At 27.7% G+C, this 24,517-nt stretch overlaps 4 protein-coding genes and 1 long non-coding RNA gene across 8 annotated transcripts; 4 read left to right on the forward strand and 1 right to left on the reverse strand.

The window, feature by feature from the left end:
* The first annotated feature begins 5,032 nt into the window (after positions 1-5,032).
* LOC111035094 lies at positions 5,033-8,926 on the forward strand. Its single transcript, XM_022316605.1, has 6 exons — positions 5,033-5,111; positions 6,119-6,198; positions 6,349-6,436; positions 6,537-8,402; positions 8,475-8,606; positions 8,733-8,926. Exons 1-6 carry the CDS (start codon positions 5,033-5,035, stop codon positions 8,924-8,926), a joined length of 2,439 nt encoding a protein of 812 aa, XP_022172297.1.
* An 829-nt stretch (positions 8,927-9,755) lies between these two features.
* On the forward strand, positions 9,756-10,859 carry LOC111035095 (E3 SUMO-protein ligase KIAA1586-like). The gene has a single exon (XM_022316606.1). It carries the CDS (start codon positions 9,756-9,758, stop codon positions 10,857-10,859), a length of 1,104 nt encoding a protein of 367 aa, XP_022172298.1.
* A 1,767-nt stretch (positions 10,860-12,626) lies between these two features.
* On the reverse strand, positions 12,627-19,354 carry LOC111035112. Of its 4 annotated transcripts, none has more exons than XM_022316625.1 (2): positions 19,237-19,354; positions 12,627-13,676 (listed from the first exon to the last, which is right to left on the reverse strand). In XM_022316625.1, the coding sequence occupies exons 1-2, from the start codon at positions 19,261-19,263 to the stop codon at positions 12,927-12,929; spliced, it is 777 nt and encodes a 258-aa protein (XP_022172317.1). In that variant the 5' UTR covers positions 19,264-19,354; the 3' UTR covers positions 12,627-12,926. The 4 variants fall into 4 exon arrangements, with proteins under 4 accessions (XP_022172317.1, XP_022172316.1, XP_022172319.1 ...); XM_022316624.1 differs by lacking the exon at positions 19,237-19,354 and adding an exon at positions 18,761-18,884; XM_022316627.1 differs by lacking the exon at positions 19,237-19,354 and adding an exon at positions 13,907-14,021.
* A 252-nt stretch (positions 19,355-19,606) lies between these two features.
* On the forward strand, positions 19,607-20,242 carry LOC111035096. The gene is made up of 2 exons (XM_022316607.1): positions 19,607-20,043; positions 20,117-20,242. Exons 1-2 carry the CDS (start codon positions 19,828-19,830, stop codon positions 20,240-20,242), a joined length of 342 nt encoding a protein of 113 aa, XP_022172299.1. The 5' UTR covers positions 19,607-19,827.
* A 1,632-nt stretch (positions 20,243-21,874) lies between these two features.
* On the forward strand, positions 21,875-23,730 carry LOC111035108. The gene is made up of 2 exons (XR_002604615.1): positions 21,875-23,593; positions 23,655-23,730. It is a non-coding gene; the product is annotated as an uncharacterized LOC111035108 (long non-coding RNA).
* Positions 23,731-24,517: the final 787 nt, after the last annotated feature.

Raw genomic sequence — 24,517 nt, forward strand, 5'->3', positions numbered from 1 at the left:
TAATAAAGAATAATATTAATATTTGATGTATTGTTAATTTTGATATGGTATACCGGTGTTGAGCAAAAACAATCTATGATTAATCAATGATTATCGTTTAAAATAGTTTTATTTAAAGGTCAAAGGTTAAATTTTGATTTTGAGCTTAAAAATGTTAACTTTACACCCAACTTGGCACATGTATGGGCCGGTTAAAATATTTGCTGCCCCCGACTTGAAACTCTGCGCACGCCTATGCAGTTTATCTCCACAAATATTAACATAGTTTCATCACCAATTCATACCCGATTATAATACATCTTAAAACCTCATATAAGAAGTAATTTTTTCTGTAAAAAAACCTAGGGATTGCTACTTAAATTGTTAGTTATAGTAAAATTATGACAGGAATGAAGTATAAACAAATTTTAATGAATCAAATAAAACCAATCTTACACAAAAACTTACTGAGTATTTTTTCGTATAAGTTTAATTTATTTTGTGTACTAATATATTATCATATATAATAAAAGAAAAAAATACTAACATTGTTATGCTTTAACCTCACAATATAAGGTAGACGTAATTTTTTACTACCAATTCGTCCAATACTTGCTTACTTTTAATACGATCCTTCCGATTTATTGATGGCATGGCTAACCCATTTAGCCTTTCCTAAATAAAACAATTATTTATCAATTTTATTTTATTAGTATAATTTAGACTTAGTTAAAAAATAATAAACTTACTTGCCCCATAGAATTATGTATGTAAGTTTTTATCTTTTTAAGTGATGAAAAGGATCTTTCGTTTTATGCAGTTGTAACTGGTAGTGTCGCAAAAATTGTTAATAATTAAAAATATTTGGGTATATTTCAGGATTACATAGAGACAAAGCTTCCATTGCATTTCTATAGTTATTTGTTTCAACATTTCTCAGTCGTATTTCCCACAAATTATATACTTCGATAATAATACTGTCTTGGAGGATGAACAAAGATCTTCCATGTTTGTTTCGACTGATGACAAAAAATTGTTTCATCAGTATTAAGACTTATGAGTGAATTAAAATTAACTAAAATAGCTTTATGACTGGTAAATCGAGCTTTTAATTGTTCAATAAATGTTTCAGTATAAGGTATAAATATAGCGATTCTATAGTAGGTATACTTCTATTGAATCTGTTTCAACATTTACACGGTTTCTTTGTCTTTTTATAATTATAGGGATACGCATAGTAACACCAAATGTATTATCAAGTCAAACGGCATTTTCAAAAATATCTTGGATTATAGAATCAGCATTTTTTCGAAAACCTTCAAGTTCTTTTACTGTATCCTCCACTAATTGGATCGCTTCGCCAAGGTCAAGGAAGATCAAAACTAAAGCATTTAGCCACTATAAGCATAAAAATAATAAATTCCCCTTCTAATATAGCACTGCACAGATTACTGGCTTGCAAATAAGTCTCGACATCTTTCCACCCAGATATAAGGTTTAATGATTTTATCACTTGTCCTAGGATTCCAAAGATTTGAACAGGTATAGTGTAAACTATATGAACCTAAACGAATTTAGACTACCTGATTCAAAAAAAATTAAATCATACAATTCAGTTACCTTTTAGATTTCCAGTATGCCTATTGGTTTGATAAAATATCTGAATGTCAAGAGTCACAGCAGTATGACACTCTGATCATCGGATGTTTGAAATTTTGAACAAGCACATATATATTTACGTTAAGGGGCCTCCATGCTATTGGATTCCAAGGAACATTTTATAGGCAACTCCTTATACATCCAGCAATTTGCCTTGTCGTTGTGTAAGTAGTAAATAATTATTAGTATAATATAGTAGTAACTTGCATGGAACAAAATTTTATTCAACCACTCTCCGCCGAGTAATTAGACGTCGATCGCAAGGTATCTTTTTAGTAAGCCCCGTTTATTGTTTGCGTTTGTTTATAATAATAAATAATAATAATAGGATGTTATGTATTTTTGCACACCTTTCGGCTTGAAGATTATATTGGCTGTTTATAAACTTAAACATTTAAAATATTAATTCTAATATATACGACTATACGAGCAATGACCCAATTGGTTTAATTTAAAAATAACTTATTTATATTATATAATATATTATTAAGAATTGTACATTTGTGATTACTGATTTGTATCTTAATTTTCTTATCAATATAATAATATAATATCATATTACTTATTAGTTATTGGTATTTATTAATTATTATTATTGTTATTATTACAGTATGTCCGTATGCCGCAGTATGGTATAATATACCTTTATATGTTATACGATACACCTATATGGCTATATATACATATTTAATTAAGTTATTTTTCTTGAATATTTGAGATATACTTATATTTTTAATTTCCTATTCTAGTAAATGGTTGTGTAATATGTATCATCATTCATCAATAATAATTTTGTTATATTTATTTATTTACTTATTCATAAATTAAATTAACTTGAATCTGATTAAAAGTAACTCCTTATTTATTTTAATTAAAATAAGTTAAATTAAAAAATTAAGTTATTGCAAATTTAATTTAAAAAAGTTAAAATTAATTTAACTTTAACTTTTTAACTCGTTTATGCCCAGGCTTGAATTTATACTAAATTTACACCAAATGTTTATTTCAACAATTTATATACTTGATAAAATTTTCAAATTATTTTGACTCGTTATAAGCTGGTGATGGACATTTTCAATTTTCTTTTTCTTTAATTTTTTTTTTTATAAAAGTCAATAAAATTGTATTGGTTGGGTTAAAAAGCATGACAATTTAATACAAGATTCTTGATAACTCGTTACAAAATATTAAAAATACATAGGCATGATTTTTTTATAAGCATTTAAATGTTAAAGTTCAAATTTTGACAATATTTATCAAATTGAAAATTGAAAATGATTTTGTAGTTAAAAATATATAAAATTTTCAATTTTTATAGCTAAGGATTGAAAATTTAAAACAAGGTTCCACTTAAGCAGTTTTTTCCATGACTAATAAATCTAAAAAATATATGAGTACAGTTATTTTTTACAGGCATTTTTAGTTAAAATTTAGACGAAATTGCATATTAACATAAAGAATAACGTGTATCATTTTGTCGTAATTGGGTTCCAAAACATCAAAATTTTACATAGGTACCTATGTTTAATATTTTTCCAGCATAACTGATAATTTAAGAATAATATTAATTCGACTTACCGACTACCATATAAATAATAAGTAATAACAATATAAAATATCCAGTGCTGTAGTGGATGGTATACGGCGGTATACGCCGTATACTTTCTGGTTATTTCTAATAAACTCCGTATACCTTCTGATTAAAGTCGTATACTCTCTGTTGTAGTGAAATTAACAAATAATATAAAGATAAAAGTCATTAGATTATTATAAAAATTTTTGATAGAAAAACTAAGAATGTTAAGTTAGACAATTTGTATAAAACATAATTTATATATAAAATGTTTATCTTATAGAGTCAAAATAAGCATGTTAAGTACTATGATATCCAAAAACTGGAATTTCAGTATAAACACACAAATAGGTAGTTTTTTTTTATCTCTAACTATTATAACTTTATAAAGTTAAAAGTTATTTAATAAAGGTATGACACAAATGTATGCTAGTAAATTTGATCGTTTAAAACTCTGTTAACCCTAATTTTGTTATTATTTCATATTTTTTATTAGTCGACAATGTAAAACAATGCGTTAAATAATCGTGTATTATCAATGACAACAAATAATTATCACCACTGATTATCTTGCAGTATTCTCATACAAATCGATGTGTCGCACGACTCTTTTTTTAGTTGGCGATTCGAGCGCGAAAAACGCTTGACAAGCGCAAAAATGATGCGATATCTCGATTCGCGTGAGAATTTTGCAAAAAATACGACTAGAGTGTTTATTTTTACATTCAAGATAATATTCTAAAAATAAATTTAAAAAATCCAGATTTTGAAGTTAGAAAAAAAATCTTCATTGTGGCATCACAGTGAGTATGCGTATACTAATTACCTCACACACTTCAGAAACACCCTGTATAATTAAATATATATTATATATACAGTGGAACCTCGATTATCCGGGGTAATGATGGGGAGGGGGTCACACGGATAAATGAAAATCACGGTTAATCAAGACTTTTCATAATAATGAAATTTTTTATTTAATTATAATTAGAAATACATAGGTACAATTTTATAATAATGAAATTTTAAGAATGTTGATTCAATTATAATTAGAAATATACATAAGAAGACGTATACATATAATAATGTTATACATACATCCATAATATTGTATACAACAAATTATTAGGGCTTAAAATGTGAAGTTATCAGTCTTCGTTTTTTTTGGTTTGAAATAATTTTCCTTACTTCACTTCTATAAAATTTTCGATTATAACTACATGTATATCTACAGTCCATACTTATTTTTAAATTTTCGGAAGAGTGAGCACGGTTAATCGCAAACACGGATAATCGAGTCACGGATAATCGAGATTCTACTGTATTTGGCGATTGACGGCAATGAACTGTAGATTAGATAATATAACAATCAAATAACATTAGTGCTGTAATTTCTGTATTTAAGATAAAAATAAAATATCCAGCCGTCGCACATTACCGTATGTATTGTGTGTACTGTATACTCAATACTGTGTACTGTGTAGCGTATGCATTCGTTCATTTTTCATTTTGCCGTTGAAAGTGATTCGTTTATCATATCTGTGTATAAGTTATGTCCAGTCGATCAATAAAAAGGTACGTGTTTATTTTATTTGCAAATCTATTTTAATAACCAGTTATAATATGGATAGTTGGTTAAAAACGGGAAGTTTATAAGACAGAAAAAGAAAATTGGAAAATAATGAAAACCCTTCGAATAAAATAAAAAAAAATAATGATATTATTTTACTAGAAATATCTAAAACCACCGATAATGTAACGTTAGTGAGTCCTAGTAGTAGTAACAGTAATATCGAAACTTTCGAAAGCAAAAAATGGCCAATGGTATGGAATGAGTCTCAATGGATCGAATTTAAAGAAAAATATCCGTGGATTGTTAGTGCAGATGGAAAATTAGGATGTAATATTTGTTCAGGGACGGATTGGCCCACCGGGAAATTGGAAAATTCCCGGTGGGCCGCTGTCTACATTTATAATTCAATATTATTAACTATAATATTGTAATATAATTATCTCGTCAGGAGATTCGAAAATAAAAATGAGCTCTTCTTTTAGTGCCGGTTCTTTTGGTTATAGCAGTAATAAATAAAAATAAGTATTAACATTATAGGACTATATATGTGTATATGCCACTTTCGATCAGGTTAAGAATCTAAGAATTTTAAAGTAAAATTATCTAAAAATAGAATGGTTTTTCATAGCCTCCCGACGACGCCCGTATGCTTATCGCTGTACGCACCGCATCGCCTACAAGCAGGCAGCAACTAACAATATTGTATATTATAAGATACTTGGTAGGATAGTACTCGCACGTCGCAGACCACTATTCACAGTATCACGTTACTGAAAGTTGATACAGTACTGACTAGTGACTACAAGTATTTTAGCCTTATGCTCTTATGTGTTTAATTTACTGACTACTGCAGATATAGTGATATTTATTTAAATAATAATATGTCTAGTTCCGGAAAACGAAAGGGAGGCGCTGAAAAACGTCGCGACAATAATAAAAAATTGTTATTGAACTCCAGTAATAAGTGTTTAAAAATTATGGAACTGTTTTCAAAATCTAAATCTACAAATAATATATCGTTAACAAGTACGAGTAATGTTTCAGAAAATGTATTATTAGGTAAGTTAAACAAAATATACTTATATTATAATTAATAAACGATTATCAACTATCATAAACTTCACTTAAGTAAACAGTTGAGTTCTTACAATTTGATTATACAGTTTTAAATAAAATGTATAAAGCCTTACAATATTTTAAATGCTTAGCTAAGAAATAAATGCATTTAATTTAATGTAATGTGGAATGAGGGCTTGCTCAAATCATCACATTACTTATTAAATACAAATGTAATATTATATATTTATTTTTAAATATAAAATTTTTTTTGTTAGATATTGTCAAGGAATCTAGTAAAAAACTAGATCCTTCAACCGTTGGAAGTAGCCTGAATGAAACATTGAAAACAACTGCAGTATGTATTAATTTGATTAGTTGTGTGAATTGAAACCAATTAATTAATAATAAAAAAACCTTAACGTTTGCCATTGCTACCTATTTGTTTGCACACATTAATTAAAATGTTTTATATACAAAATATTAATATTAACATATTCTGGTGTAGGAGCTTCAAGGTGATAGTTCATGTTTAAGAGAACACCTGGACCTGAGTACAGTGGTGGAAGAAATGTTGCCACGTACAGTGGATGATGGTATATACAATTTCATTATTATATATTATTTTAAGGAATACTAAAAAAAATGTTTTATGAACTGTTTATCATTAGTTGATTTAATTGGATATTCTTTTAGATCTCTTCAAAAAACCAACACAACATGGAATGGAAACATTTTTAAAAAGTCATCCACTGTTACCAAAAATGAATTTGTCAACTCCATTTAATTTTCAAAAAACTTTTTTTAGAAGTGATGGAGTACAGCGCATGTGGTTGACTTATAATAGTAATTCTAAACAGTTATTCTGTTTCTTGTGTCTAACATTTTCCAATGAAAGTAACTCATTTACAACAGGTATGAGTTCTTGGAAGTATGTTTATCAACGTATCAATGAACATGAAGGAAGCAAAATTCACAACCACTGTGTTGAATCATATCTTTTATTTACTCAAAAACGTGACATTAACACTTTATTATTTTCTGTGCAAAAAGACAAAAGAAAGGAAGAAGTTAAAAAGAATAGAGAGGTTTTTAAAAGGATAATAGATAGTGTAATATTTATTGGCAAACGTGGATTAAGCTATAGAGGTAATAAGTTTGAGGCAGCTTATTCTTTAAATAATTTGCATGATCATGGAAACTTTTTGGAGTTATTGTTATTCTTAAGTAATTATGACTCAGTCATTAAAGATCATTTAGATACAGTTACTCAAAAAAGTATAAAAGCGAATAAAGCTGGTAGTAAAGGAAGAGGAAATTCTCTTACATTTATTTCAAAAACTACAGTAGATTATGTAATTTCAGCAATATCTTCGTTAATCAAAAAATCAATCAGCGAAGATGTGAACAAAGCTCAAATGTATTCAGTTATGCTAGATACTACACAAGACATCGCTGCTAAAGATCAATGTGCAATTGTTATCAGATATGTTGGCAACAATAGTGTGCATGAAAGGTTAATTTCATTGATAAATTGTACAGATACAACAGGTCAAGGTATGTGTCAATTACTTAAGGATGTTTTAAAATCAAATGATATTAATGTAAAAAATTGTGTGGCAAATGCCACAGATGGTGCAGCAAATATGCAGGGTGAATATAACGGTTTTAATGCATGGTTAAATGAAACAGCACCTAACCAAGTACATGTGTGGTGTTACAGTCATGTTCTCAACTTAGTAATGTCTGACGCATCAAAATCACCTTTACCCGCAGCAGCATTATTTACCTTATTGAATAGCTTGGCCATTTTTTTTAAAGAATCATATAAACGCATGGAATATTTTACTAAAAGATGTACAAGCAATCGTCGTTTGCAATCAATTGGTGAAACTCGTTGGTGGGGAAAAGAAATTGCTCTTAATAGAATATTTGGAAAGATTAATGATCCGTCTAAAGGCATGTACATAGAAGTAATATTGGCATTGAGTGATGTAATTAATAGTGATAATTTCAAACCGGACATTAAAGTTAAAGCTGATCATATGAGAACGTCCCTTCTGAAATATTCTACTATACTTACAGCATTTATTTATATTAGAATTTTTAGTATAACTGGTCCACTTTCTAAATATCTACAGACTAAAGAAATGGATCTTTTAAAATCTCAAGAATTAGTTGACACAGCTTTAGAAAAACTTATTGAAATTCAAAGAGATATGGATGGAGTAAAATTGAGTGGGGATGTTTTTGTTCAACAGATTAAATCTGAATTGAACAAATTTAATTTGGATATAGTTGTTGAAGAACATTTCCCCAGAATTAGAAGCCGGAAACGCAAAATATTGCCAGGAGAGATGGTGGAAGATTATATAATTAATAATCAACTTCAAAAATTTACCGTTGATGTACATAATAAAATTCTAGATACTATTGTAGAAAGTATGAGAAGAAGGTTTCTAAAACATCGAGACTTATATACTGATTTATCATGCCTTTCACCTACAAACTTTAAAGAAATAACTGAACAAGGACTATCTAATATTGCATTAACCACTTTAAGTAACAAACTTCAACAGTTTAATAAAAATGCTTCAAATGAAAATATTAAAAATGAACTTAAAAGTTTTGCAGAGAATTGGAACAAATTAAAAAAAAGTATCCCTGAAACCTATGCAACTATTTATATGAAAAATAATAATGAAGAAGAAGATGAAGAAGTATTAGTAGACACACAAACAAATGACAATGATTCAACAACACTTTGTAAGAGTTGTAAAAACTGTTTTTTGTGCTGTTACACTGTTTTAACGAAATATAACTTATATTGTCAAACATACTCAAATCTATATCTTGCATATAAATATGTACTGACCTTACCTTCAACACAAGTCACATGCGAAAGATCATTTTCACAACTAAAAAATATTAAAACAAGACTCCGTAGTCAGTTAACTGATTCAAAGCTTGAAGCTTTTATGATGATGGGTGTAGAAAAAGAAAAATTGGCTTCTCTAGACCACGATGAAATCATTAAAGTAGTCTCTCAACAAAGTGATTTGCTGTATAAAAGTCTAATGTTTTAAGTTGAAACTGTTTAAAATTTGTAATGAAAAAAATAATTTTAAAATATTGTTTTATAATAAATTACTAAGAATTTTGGTAAGTTTATAATATATTGGTCAATACTAATGGGCCTCCTTGTTTATAATTTCCCGGGCCGAATTTTGATCCCAATCCGTCCCTGTATTTGTTCGTCTATAACATGCTTGGGGGCTTCAAAGAAAGAAAGATTACGGATTTCTAAAGAGTGGAGTAATGGTTTAATTGAGGCTTCTGGGAAAGATCATACCAGCCAACTATCAAATCTTCGTACCAAAATTAAAAAACACTATGCATCTGAAGGGCACCAACTTGCTGACAAAATAAATAAAGAAGGAAAAGAAAAATCCATCGAAGTGTCTATGCAAAAAAGTATTGTCGATCACGAACAGACAACATGCAAACTAGACCGTTTTCTGATCACGATGATTTAATTAAATTACAAGAAATAAATGGTGTAAATCTAGAGGTATAATACTTCATTCTAGATATTCCTCAACAAATATAATAAATCACATATCGAATATAATGAGAAAACAATTAATATCTAGGATTATCACTTTAAACTCAAAATTAAGTATTCTTATTGACGAATCTACTAGCTTAAGTAATAAAACTACTTTGGTAGTTTATTTGAAAACTTATTTAGGTGGAAATAATCCTGAATATGTATTCTTGGATTTATGTGAATTACAATCACAAGATGCTGAACAAATAGAAAAACAACTTTTATACACATTGAAATCAAATGGTTTACATGAAAAATACTAACAAAAAAATTGGGTGGCTATAGCTACAGATGAAGCTAGTGTTATGGTTGGTAAAAATTCAGGTGTAGTAACTCGATTACGTGAGAAATATCCAAAACTCTTTACTTGGCATTGCTTTAATCATAGGCTTGAACTATCAGTATCCGATACAATAAAAGACGTACGAGGAATTGACCATTTTAAATGCTTTATAGATAAGTTATATAGTTTGTACAATCAATCACCAAAACATTCTCGTGCTCTGGAAAGTTGTTGCCAAGATCTAAAACTGCAGTTTAATAAAATAGGTCATGTACTTAGTACTCGATGGGTATCCAGCAATTTAAGGACAGTAAGAGTAGTTTGGAAGTCATTTGCTGCCCTTCATTCTCATTTCAAAAATTCTTGTGATGACCAAAGTAATGATAAAAATACAATTGCTGTATTTATTGGTTTGAAAAAGAGACTTGAAAGTCCAGAATTCATTTTAGATCTAGGTGTTATGTATGATGTACTTCAAGAACTTTCAATGTTATCGAATGAATTACAGTCTCGAACAATTACGCTGCCAAAAGCTGAACAGTCAATAAAAAGAACAATTAGAATAATTGAAAGTTTTAAACAAGAACCAGGAGAATATACACAAATAGTATTAAATTCTAAATCAAAACTATTATTTAATAAGATTAAACTTGTTCCGAATAAAAAAATTGTTGCTATAAATCAAAACCAAAGTATAGTTGATAGAATGACGACTCGATTATGTTCGAGGTCAGAAGATGAGAACTATCAATTACTTAGTGATATTTCAGCACTAGATCTAAATAACATAAAAACTATGAGTAGTGGAAGTATTAGGTGTGGAGAATTAGAATTACGAAGAATTTGTAGGCGTTTTTATGTTGATGAAGTACAAGCTGTTCAAGGATTAAGAGCCTTTATAGAAAACAATGAACTGATACCAGATAATTTTAAACCCATTTTAAATATAATCGCATCATTACCATGTTCCACAGCTGAGTGCGAAAGAGGTTTTAGCCTTATGAATAATATTATTACAAATTTGAGGGCATCACTTTTAATTTCAAACGTATCAAGTTTAATGTTAATTAAAAGTAACGGACCACCTATGGAAGTGTTCAACCCAGAAATGCGCGCGAGATCGTAGCTAGAAGACCATCGCTCAGCTGATGACAACCAATCAAGATTGAAAAATAATAATTTAATAAAATTGGAATAAAGACAACATTTATGGAATATTTTTCAATAAATTTCATAATCATAAATAATCATAAAAATCATTTTACTACAATACAGTAAAACTCGTTTATTAAGATACCTTTTCGCATAAGACGCTGTTTTTGGTCTGTCCTTTAATATTGTCTTTTGACTTTTGATTTTTTCTATCTAATCAGATGAGTCGCTCTTTTGATGGGCGTGGCCAGTTTCTACCATACGTGTACCTTTCCCTTTTCCCCCAATTCAATTTTTCACCAAATTTATTCTATTTTTCGTTAGTATAGTATTTAAATAATATTAATACTAATAAAAAGTGTTATTACACATAAATAGCAGTCATATAATATATAAAAGTCATTAAAATCTTGTTTATTTAAATACAATTTAATTATAATAAAAAAATGTTCAAAAAATAGTATTTCTTACCACTAATAAAAAGTGTTATATTATTTATAAATCAAATTAAAATTTTAATTTTATTGAACATAAATATCAGTCATATAATATATAAAGTCATATAAATGTCGTTCCCTAATAATTAACATTCTTATAACTTACTATAGTTGTATGATATTTTTTTTACGAATTCATACCCGGAATTCTAAGACAAAATGAAATAAAAATATTGACATTAAATTAAAATAGTTAGTGACTCTATCTGTCAAGATCTCCATGTGTATACTCAGTTATAAATTGTTCATTTCGATTTTGTCTGTCTCGAACTTGATGATCTTGTGCCACATTTGGTAAATACATGACGTGTACTTCTAAGTTTAATATAGACTTCAGAGTTCAGTTTGTACTCTATTAATCAAGACAGTTACCAAAGTGTTGATAGACGACCATAAGGACACCCCAAGGAACTCTTTCGGTTTATAACTAGTGAAGGAGCGTATTATGAAATTTTAAATGACAAAAATCGTTATAATTTGTGTTAGTATGAGATTTTAGTCCTAATTTGAACTTAAAATGTCGGTAAAAATAACTGTACCTATTTATATATTCTTTAGATTTTTTTGTTAAAAAAAACTGCTTAGGTGGAGCCTTGTCTTAAATTTCCAATCCTTAGCTATATAAATTGAATATTTTATACATTTTTAAATATAAAATCATTTTTAAATTTGATAAATGTTGTCAAAATTTGAAATTTAAAGTTAAAATGCTTATAAAAACACAATCTTAAATTTGTATTTTTAATACTTTTCAACTGATATTGAAACAATATATCAGGAACCTAGTATTTAATGTTCACGCTTTTTGACCCGACAAATACAATTTTATTAACATTTATAAAAAAAATTTTAAAATGACCTCTTAAAACAAATCAAAATATTTTGAAAATTTTATCAAGGGTATAAATTGATGCAATAAACACAATATGGTGTAACATTCAAGTTTCTACAGTAATTCGTTTTTGAATTAGAACAAAATAAAAAAATTGCTACATATAAGAAATCGAGCAAATAACTAATGTTGTCAAAATTTCAACTTCAAACACTCATAAAAATTTTATTTGACTTTCCAGGAGAATTTTTTTTTTTTGAGGAAAGTAGATAAAATTATGAGGAATTTTGAATTAAATTTACAAATCTTAGATAAAGAAAGAAAATTTTTTTAAGTACCTACACTTCTTATTTTTGATTAACTGTTAGGTAGTAATTTTTATATTTCATTGTATTAAACTAATAAATAAAAATATCACCAAATTTTTATGTATATTAACTAATTCAATAATAAAGACACTAAATAAAAAAACATCAACATAATATAAGTAATAAATAAAGTATGATGTAATTACTTGTCTCTATTTTACTCTTTCGGTTTACAATAAAAGTGTGGTTATAATAATATGTGCTTAGTATGATTATTGATTGGTAAAGGATGTGATTAAAAACAAAAAAAAATTAAATATATAAAAATAGGTGCATACATTGTTACTTAGATACGTGAACGTTTTTTCACTAAAACGTGGATCTATAATTTAAGGATCATTTGATTAGTCCTCGATGTTCATATTTTCTCTAGGTATGCGTGAAAAATAATCACAAGTTAATTCAGGAGTTTTATAACCCTTACCTTCTTTAGACTTTAAATACTTCTTATAAAATGTGAAAAATAAATTATAATGTGGCATAATCTTCTTGCAGAGTATTTTATAGTAATATTTAATTACTCCTCGAATTCTTGATGTATCCTTCTTTTTGATAGTCTCATCCTTGACCTTCTCATGTCTTATAATATAATTTTTAAGATACTTAGTCAACTTTTTTAAAATGGAATTTCTTTCATTTTTTTTCCCTATACTAAAAATATGTTTAAAAAAATTATAGCACACTCTTAAACCAAATTGAATTAAATATTCCTCAAATGAATTGCATTGTTTATCGGATACTGATTGTATTTTAGGTTTAATCAAATCACATTGTAGTTGCCTCATCTCAGGTGGTGATTTTTTTAATACGAAAATAGTAAATTCATTATAGTCCTTTGAGTCACCACAACTTTCGGTTCTAATTGGTTTTTTCTTGAGTAAGCGCTTTTTTAAACCTTTTCCTTCAGGGGTATGAATAAATTTAGTAGTTTCTCGATTTAATGCATGTTGATAATAGAAATCGTTTAGGGTTTTACAAATTCCTTTCATTTCTATTTCTTTATCAGCTCTTTGTTTTCGTAATTTCGCTTCTTTCTTTTCTTTATTTTTTCTCCATTGAAATCCTTTGATTTCAGCAAATATTGATAAAAAAACCTAGGTTGTAAAATTAAAAAAAAAAACAAGTTACTATATAATTTAACTATACCTAAATAAACTAATTTAGATATACGAGTACTACTATTATATTTTAAGAAACATTCTACACGCAACTTCGTATGTAGCATTCCGTAGAAATTTAATTTAAAAAACATATCTTGTACATACTACTAAAAATGTATATCTTAAGCATACTATATAGTACATTATTTAAAAAAAGGCCAAACTGTTGAATGGGAAGTCTTTGGATTTTTTAACACTCAGCATCTTCTTCTGTGCCAACGCATATTTTGTTTCCTAAATAAGATTTTTATAACGCGTCAAAAATGAAAATTTTACATTAATATTTTTAATTAACTAATTTACTAAAAAAATTTATTTACATGTAAATAATCAAAAACTATTCTAAAATATTCAATAAAAATCGATAAATTTTGAAAATATGCATGTGTAAAAAAAATCCAAAATATGCAAAAAATATGCACAATAAACTTTTAAGGTTTAACTCCAAATAACACCACAACACAAATTTGTACCTCATCAGATTTATTCTATTTACTTCCCGAACAAATATGCAAATGTATAAATCTCCGAGCCCTGATTATCATCACTATATTACGAGTTTGTGATTACGAAAAACAAGGTCTCACTCGAATAACCTTCAGTTTAGCTCACGAATTGTCACCATACATCTGCTTTTAAATAATTTAGCTTGAATTGTCTCTCAAATAAAATATTTGTCTTTTAGTAGGTACAATAATATGTGTTATATTTTAAAAAAAAATGTGTCCGACGAAAAAAATGCAACCTTTTTTACGTAACCATTGTTAAATTTTAACATTTGTAATCAATGGCAACTAAAAAAATGTATAATGTACAATATTTCTACTTAAACACTACCCATGCGTTTGTTGTCTCTGTCTTACCAACTTATGACAAAGCAAATTTTCGTTCACTAGTTTGAATAGTGTGCCGTTAGTTTTGATATCAGAGTGAATTTAAGTAGTATCAAACTTTTAGGAAAGAACATTATCTATGCTTAAGCGTCGGTGGATTTTCGATATTTTTATTTTCATGCAAGATACGAGTATATGAAATAACACAAATTAAAAATGCCCATATCACGCTTGAAAATTGAAATATCCAAAAATCCGCCAACGCTTAAGAATAGATAATAGTATAATACCTACAACTTTTATAGTTGAAAATCATTCTAATATCAAAACTAACAGCACACTATTTAAACTAGCGAACGAAAATGTTCTATGTATGTAAATGTTCATTTTTCATGGAGCCATTACTTACTTATACTATTTGATTACTTGTTGATATAAAAAAAATAACCTCAAAATCAGGACATAAGATTTTAAATATTATGCTTTATGACTTGCCATAACATGTGAAATGTTAATAAACCCTTTTTTATGAATAAAAATCACTTGGTTGTGATATCTCATTTCTCGGTAAATTCCATTAAAAGTAAAAAAAACAGGGAGTCTCCCTTTATTTGCTATAGGTAATATGTAAATAGTTTGAAATACAAATAAATAGTATAGTTAAAAACAAAAAATTGTTTTCCCTTATGACTACTCATATATAATTACTATTGTTTAATTTTTTTGGTAAGTGATCCTGAAAAAATAAAAACGATATTTCACAGTCAAAGTTCTCTTCTTTGCATGGGCGGATAGGCCCATCATAAAATCGGGATTCTTCCGGTAGGGCCCCATAAATACTCACCCCATTATACTCAGAGGCCCCAATTACAAAAAACTAAAAAAAAATAATAATTTTAATATAAAAGTAAATTTTTATAATACTGGCTGGCACCCTGGCGGCTGTACAGTATTAATGCATATTTGTAATATATTTTGTATACTCCATTACGGCCTAGGGGCCTCTGTATAAACTCTTTGATACCCGTATAAATATATATCTATTTTGTTATTACACTATTGTGCTAAAACTAAAAAATGTATTAAATGTAAATATAAGTAAATATAATCGATGTTCGAATAACAGAAATAAACAACCATAATAATAATTAATTTTTCGATTAGTGGTAACTAAGTATGACGTATCTACTATTTACGTTTATATATGTTACAGTTAAAGTGTTGAATCAGTTCGTTTATGAAATAACTAGGTAATTTATAAAATAAATAAAACTTGTAGGTAATGTATATAATTTATACTTTAACTAGTTATTTTATACATTCCCTAGTATCACTTCGTTAATGTGTCAAATTGTAAATAACAAAATATAATAAATATAGTTCTAACATTTTCATCAATTTAATATAACAAAACCAGATAAGATTGACCTAACCTTTTATTTTTTATTTATTCGATACCTACCTACACATTATAATTACAAGAGTGTTATTACAACTATACTCTCGATCCCAGTTCACAGTTCACAGTATGTAAAGAAAATTTGTTAGCTGTAGAAGTTCCAAATAAAAGTATTACATTAAGATCTGCGGCAACTGCGCAGTCACTGGGAACTGGTCAGGGTTTTTTTAAGTGAACTTGTACCAAATGTGGCACGAAGCGATATGTTTGTTGAAAAAATAAGTATTGTACAACTCTAAATGCCATAATAGCCTTACATGAACAAGTATAAATAAATAATATAACTATAATTAATTCAGTAAAATAAAATATTTTAATATATAGGTACTTTAAATTTTAATGTATTTTATACTTTAACGGATATCAAACTGAAATTGTATATAATAACTAGATATTCTATGAAATAACTAGTTAAAGTACAATTAACATATATTATTTCATACTTTAACTAACATTCGTAGGTAATTCATGAACTACCAAGTTATTTCATAAAATAACGGAATTCAACACTTTAACTGTAACATATACATATCTTTGTATCGGGATAAATTCGATTTTTGTTCTATTTTTAAACAATGTGTATTTATGTAAATGTCTAAAATATCATTTTCTCTTGTATCAACATTCAACATTAATAAACAGTATAAACTATAAACTATAAAGTAAGCAAATACAATAATATAAATTACCTATTCTTACTTTATGCTCTATGGCAGAGGTGGCAAACCTTTTGAACACTACGTGCCAAAAATTACCTTTTTTCGGGCATGCATGAAAAATATTTTGTTATATTCGATACGGTAAAAAAAATATCGTAATTTGATTGTATAATTAATCTTTAGTATAAAAATAAGGTTAGATTAGGTACATACAATTATAATATTATTATTTTGTTAATTATTTGTTTTAAAATTGTGTTTTTAATAAAAATATTTTAATTTTTCACGTGTCACCTCGGGCACTTGTACCATGGATTTGCCGTACCTGTCCAAAGGTATTATATGGTATTATTTAATATTTTATCAGGTTTTATTATTTTTATTTTACATTTCCTAGTTGGCTATTGTGACTGGCTTTTTGCTAATTGTGTTTTAATTTATTAAATAAGATATATGATAGTCATTAATTATGTCTAAACGAAATTTCGAAAGTGGGCTTTAAAAAGGAAAAGAATGGTTCAAGATTTGTTAAGTAAATGTGCAAGCGATAAAACTCAAAAGAAGTTAAATTTTTTTATACACAATATACAGGCTCTAGGTACATGTGGCCCTAATAAATATATCCCGGTAAAAAAAGTACGTATCTGCCCATGCTGCTTTGTGTGGTGAAAATTTGTTTTTTTTATCTATAACAGTAGTAGTTTAATCATGGGTGTCCGCAGGAAATTTATTAGGGAGGGGCATAATGAAATCAAACACCAAAAAATACACTAAAAAAGTTTATTCCCGGCAAACTACAATGTGTGCTAGAATTATATGCTACCTATTGAGTAGTTATTAAATAAAAACTGAAGTCTTCGTGGTTGTTCTATTGCAAACCTTGTTATTAACTGTTCAATTAATTTATCTTTTCTTACATCAACTCTTTCACGATGGACACTTAACACACATAGTCTATTCAATCGGTCTTCATCCGTCGTAGATCGAAGCCAAGTTTTAATCCTCCATAAAGTGCTAAATGACCTGTCGGTTGCACAACTTGTAGCTGGTAAAGATAGAAAAATTTCTAATGATATTGTATTGCCAGGGAAAAATATTTTGCTATGTTCTAGTAAATCTATTATGTCCATACTTTGGCAGTCTTTTTTTTGCCATAAACTATAACAACTTTCACTTTTAGCTAACATATTTTCAATTTCATAGAAATTATAAATTTTAGTAATGCTTGCTAGTAATGTAATAATATTGTACATTCGGTTTATTTTTAGTTATGTGACAGACGTAGTGTAAGTATGTGTGTAATTGTGCATAGGTCGTCTTAAGTGGTTTATCCACTAATCGCGATTTACAGAATTTAATTTTGAGTGAAAATGACACGTTATTGAAGATAGGGACGCGCTCGATTAATCGTCTGGTGGAAATCTTTACGCGTTATTTTATAGTTTATACGCCTTAAAATATATTGTTATTAAGCTCAACAACCTCACATACTTAAGTAAAAATATCGATGAAAAGTTAAAATGTTTAACATTCCATTTAAATTCCAGGGGGCAAATGCCCAACCCCGCGCCCCTAAGTATAATATAGTACAACCTATTCAGTTCATTCCCACGTGATACCGTTTTTTTTATGTAATTACTAATTGCCTTCCTAATCAGGCAGCATTTTTTTTACTCACAAGTTTTGCCGGTCTAGAATAATAAATAACAATTTGCTAAATTACACCCCCATATAATTTGGGCCTACAGTTGGCTATTGTTTTATATAATATAAACGATTATAGATTAAATCTAAATACTAAAATACCTAATGTATAAAATCTTAACTATAGTTGGTCAGTTGTAACTTGAAAACCACCATGACTTGATTTTTTCTTGCCCTTTGAAATATCGATAAGTTTTGTTTGAGGTACTTTTAAGATATATTGTTTTTGATACATTTTTAAGTCGAATTAATTTGTATACCCATTGAGATTCGACTTATCTAAACTCGGCTCTAATATGTTTTCGTTATAATAAAAAATACTATCCATCCAAAGATTAAAAAAGATATAAGAAAGATACTTGCCAATGTTGTTAGTAGTTGATTTTGTTTTGTACTGAGTAACATTTAACTTGTATTTAAAAAAAATTTTATTTAATAAACTGAAAATATGAACATTAATAGTTATACTAAAGATATTTATTTACAATGATGTTAGTCAATTATTTCGTTAAAAAAAAATTCTGATATAAAACTATTAAGAGCTGAAAATGCCACTTGTTTAAATAATAAAAACATTATTTTAATTAAAATAATATTTATCAACATTTAGGTAAACACGTACAATGTACATGCAATATGTATAGTATATTATATAGGCATGTATAAAATACGTCTGTACTTAAATAAATATATTATAAACTACTATTTAAACATATAGAACATATCATTAAAAATTTCAAATAATATAATAAATAATCCTCAATATTGTTATCAGTTATTAAATCTTTCTAAACAAAATTTGAAATGTAAATAATATATTATTGTTATATGCATCTTACTATGTCTGCTAATGTTTCTAAACACATGTGTTTAGCATTGTGAATTTGACAGTTCAAAAGTTCAAATTGAACCCCGGCCAAAAGAAAAATTAACGAAATTTGAAAGTTATCCCACAAACACCAACAATTTGTGAAAGGGGCCTGATCACGGTTATCTACTAAGGTTGGAGCTCGCTACTATGTTCCCCATGTTATAGCCGTGTCGAAGTGGCGTAACTAGTGAACTAAAAGCGCTAGTAGTAGTTGGCCCGGTTTTAATATATAATGAATAGGACAAACAACTTTTTTTTTTATTTAATATTTATAAACAATTGTGTTCTAATAAATAAGTTAGTTAATTTTAATAATGAATTTTATTTTTATAGAATAGATGACTTTAAATTTTTAATTACTATAATAAAGTATTTAAAAACAAAATATTACGCGAGTATTGTGATAGAAAATTGATATCACGTTTTCCCTCCAAAAACGAGCAGATAGTATTCCTCGATATTTATTATTTTTTCGAGTATTTGTGTTAGTGTCGTTTGTGTCTTTGTTTTAATTACGAGATTACCTATACTTGGTAGCATAAGATTAAAGATTTATAAAATGGTCAAATGTTGCGTGGTTGGGTGTACTTCGGGGTATAAGAGTAACACTGAAAAAGTTCACCAATTTTGTGTGCCGAAAAATGAAGATCTCCGAATAAAGTGGGCAAAAGCAATACCTCGAAAAGATTTGGTATTTACGAAAAATACATATGTTTGTGACAAGCATTTTAATGAAAATCACATAATAAAGTTTTGGTCTTCGGGTGATGTTAAAGTAAGTTACCTAATATTTGTGATTTTTTTTTTAGATTTTATCATCTAAAGTATTTATTTTTAATTTATATTAGATTCCATACAAACAATGGAGACTTGTCGAAGGAGCCATTCCTACTATTTTTTATGGTCCCTCATATCTTTCTAAAAAATATGTTACACCTAGAAAAATTAGAAAAGCTTATTTTATAAAAACCTAATTTACAGACTTATCTGTTAATTAAATAATTCAAACCAAGTTGAACCAATGAACAATTTAACATTCAACATTTTTACTTAGAACAATTTTTTACAGAACTTAACTGCTTTTTTGTTTAAGTACAAAACTACAATCTATTGTATGTATTACATGTAAAAGTCGGGTCGACTACTACTAGCGCTTTTAGTTCACTAGTCACACCACTTGTACATGTGATAACGTGCCGTGCTCCAACCTTAGTAGATAACCGTGGGCCTGATCAATATCTGCTAATATTAATCCTAATTAAAATAGTATGTATTTACCGTTGTGAACTTGGCAGTGCAACATTAGATATATATATATACTCAGACATTTGGGACACTTAAGTTAGATCATTAACTTTTTTTGGCAAGGTAAATTGTATTAAATTATGCACGCATAGTTGGTTGGAGGGTAAGAAATGAAGCAAAGCGCAAGATGCTAGGCTTGTATTAGACAAGGCCCAGTGGCGTATTGACAATGATTTTAAGGAGCGGCCGCTCAAATGCGAGGCGTTGGCTGATGAATAATTAAGATTGTTCTATTTTGCAAAAACTAGAGATCTGTAATATAATTAATATTGATAGCAATAATATTATCATCAATATTCCCTAATAACTTGTTATAATAGCAGTTCAAAAATATTAAATATACATAGGTAATATGTATAATTTTGACGTAACTTTTCAAATCACGGAAATATGTATTATATTTGTGAGTATCTACTTGAAACTTTTCAAGTACCTAAATTTAAAATTACATTATTATATTATGGTGTATTTATGCTGATATTAAACTAATTTATTTTACTTATATATTATAGTAATAAAAAGTAGATTGAATTATTTTTTGCTGAAAACATTAGACTTTAAAATGTGATTAGGCTTAAAATATAATAATATACGTAAACGTCGTAAAGCGTTTTATTTATACACATTATATTTTTACATTAAAACAAAATAACTAAACTCGTTATGCATCGTTAAAATATCTTATTTTGTTCAAATTTTAACTTGGAAAAAATTGCTGTAAAATAAACTGACTAGGTACCTACATAATATATACTTTTTTTATCTTTCTTTTACAGTATAAACTTTTCATGAGAAACTTTGAATTCAATTTTTAATCCTTCGCAATAAAAATTGAACATTAATTAATACATTTTTAACAACATTTTCTTGATTAAGAATTTTAAAATTTTATTAATTTTTTAATTTTAAAAATTTAAACTTCAAATATTAAAAAAAAAATAGTTGTGCCATTATATTATAAGCATTTTTAAAATTCTATGGTAACAACTCACGTGAAACTTTGCATTAAATTGTCAAGCTTTTTGATCTAACAAAAATTTTTTATCAACATTTATTGAAAATAAAGTTTCAAATTTTTTTATATTTCTTTAAATAACTCAAAAAGAATCAAAATATTTTTAAAATTGTATCAAACTGAACTTTCATAACTGAACATTATTTTCTTAGATATCAAATCGATTATTATATTTTAGTGAAATCGCCAACTATATATTTAATGATTGTAATTTTTTAATAATGCAATTACAATTGTTATTATACCAGAAGAACCCATTTTTTATAAAAAATGTAGATCTACACAGACGCACACCTCACTTGTATTCGATGGTATGACTCTATATAGCGAAATAAACTTCTAGGTACAAATGTACAATACTACTACGGTCTACGTCGTCTACGATATTATGTTCCCCCTCCTATAGCGCTTTGCCAATATCACATTAATCGGCTTGCTTAAGCAGTTTCGATTCGCGTTACCTGGCGTTAAGTGTAACTATGTCCGATGGTGTTGAGTCGTGTGGCCCGCATGGAACGTGTGCCCTACCATAACACTGTGTAAGCAGCCAACCAACATGTTATACGCATCCTAAAAATAATGCTACCTAATTTTATTAAATTATTAATTTTTTTACTGGATTTTAATCAAAAAATCTTTTTCTTTTTCCAAATGTAAGCAGTACTTACAGTAAAGTGCCTACATGTACACTTCGCCCTTGATCTATAATAAATAATGTATTAATTAATAATTTGTCAATATACATTATTGTATAATTATTTACATATTTAGTAAGTAGTTGTAGTGTTTAGGTAAATATTTATTATTAAATTAATAAAAACCTAATCAAATGCGCAGGTATTGGTGGGAAATTTTTAATACCGCTAACCGTCATTTAAATTTTTAAGAATGTGAGTGCAGGTTTATTAGTTCTAATCTTTATCAATAGAACCAGGGCCGGCCGTAGGTCTTTTGCCGCTCTAGGCAAATCTAATTTAGGCTGCCCTATATGCAATAGTTAATTTTTTTGAGCGGAGGGGGTTGAATAAAATATGGACATTTATTTTTAACTATAAACCCTTGTTTTGGCTGACCTCAGTTTTCTTTACAAAATATAAAATAATAATAATAAAATTAATATAAATGTTGGGTATGAAATAAAACAAGTAATATTTTTGACCATCGTCACTCATTCAGTATCATTTTCATAGATCAACAATATGTATTTAATTAAACATTAAAAAATATGTAACTACACAATTAAAAATATATTAAATGAAATTAATTTTGCGAGCGTTTTCTTGGGCAAAATCAGTCGGTAAATTTTTAAACTCCAGGTTTTCCATTACTTCTTTTCAATAGGAATTGTAGCAAGATCACTTAACCTTTCTTGATTCATAGAAGACCTCAAATAGTTTTTAATTATTTTTAATTTGGAAAAGCTCCGTTCACCAGATGCAACCGACACAAGCATAGTTAAAATAATGTGAAGTGCTACAGCTACATTTGGTTACGTTCTCGGTAAACGAAGTATCAATAGTATATTATTATTAGTTATTACACATTTATTTTTGTATATTTTGAACAATGAACATACAATTCAGCATACTACATTATATTATAATAATTAAATCACTTTGGTTCATTCGAAATTTGCCGCCCCCACACTAGTGCCGCCCTAGGCGGCTGCCTATTTTGCTACCACATTAAGCCGGCCCTGAATAAAACCAACAAAGCTAAATGAAATAAATAACCTAACCATACATTAGTTATGTTACGCACTTGTGGACACCAACAGCAACAACACAAATACGTTTAGGTGGTAAACATGAGCATATGGAGCTATAATATTTTTGTTTAGCAAAGAACCAAATTAATTGTCATAAATTACATAAATAATCATAGTAACCAACAATCTGTAAATAAATGTTGATATAATGATCAGCGATGCAGGCACGTATTATGAAAATGTTATCAAGTATATGAATTGGTAAAATAAAGTATAAACATATGGAGTAAATTTCAAGTACGTATATTCATGTTAATAACTTACTAAATATTTGAGCGAAAAAAAATTTGATTTGCAGAATGGGCCAGGCTAGTGCAACGAACGTATTACGTGTACATTTCAAGTATTTATAGTAGTTATTCGGTTTTGAATTACAACAAAATAAAAAAATCACTACATGAGAAATAGAGTGAATATTATCTTATGTTGTACAAATTTCAACTTCAAAAGCTCATAAAAATTGTATTTATCTTTCCCCGTAAAAATTTTTTTTGAGAAAAGTAGACAAACTTATGAGCAATTTTGAATTAAATTTTGAAATCTTAAATATGAAAAAACATTTTTTATACATTTTTAACTCAAAATAATTTTGCAAAGTTTCGTGATTTTTACGAATTTTGTCAACATTTTAAATTCAAACGCTCATAAAAAATTATTGTGGATTTAAGATCAATTTTTTTTACTTTCCACTAACGACAACTTACGAGGAACCTTGTATTACAATTCAAGTTTTTTGACCCAGCAAAAATGTTTTTATCGACATGAAATGTCGGTCTAATCTAACCTACGAAAAACAATTCTGTGCAGAGACGGTATGACAGTCCACGATATTTTATATTGTTATTACCTACTTACTATTTATACGGTAACCGGGAAGTTGAATTAATATTATACATAATATTATTCTTAAATTATCAGTGATGCTGAAAAAACATTGAATACACTTATGAAAAATAGAGCTTCTATTTGGAACCGCATAACAACAAAATGACAAAAATCGTTATTCTTTGGGTTAATAAGTAATTTTGTAAAAATTGGAACTTGAAATTTCTGTAAAAAATAACTGTATTTATATATTTTTTAGATTTTTTAATTACGGAAAAAACTGCTTAAGTGAAACCTTGTTTTAAATTTTCAATCCTTCGATACAAAAATTGAAAA

This window comes from Myzus persicae, unplaced genomic scaffold, assembly GCF_001856785.1.
Source record: "Myzus persicae strain clone G006 unplaced genomic scaffold, MPER_G0061.0, whole genome shotgun sequence".
Lineage (NCBI taxonomy): Eukaryota > Metazoa > Arthropoda > Insecta > Hemiptera > Aphididae > Myzus > Myzus persicae.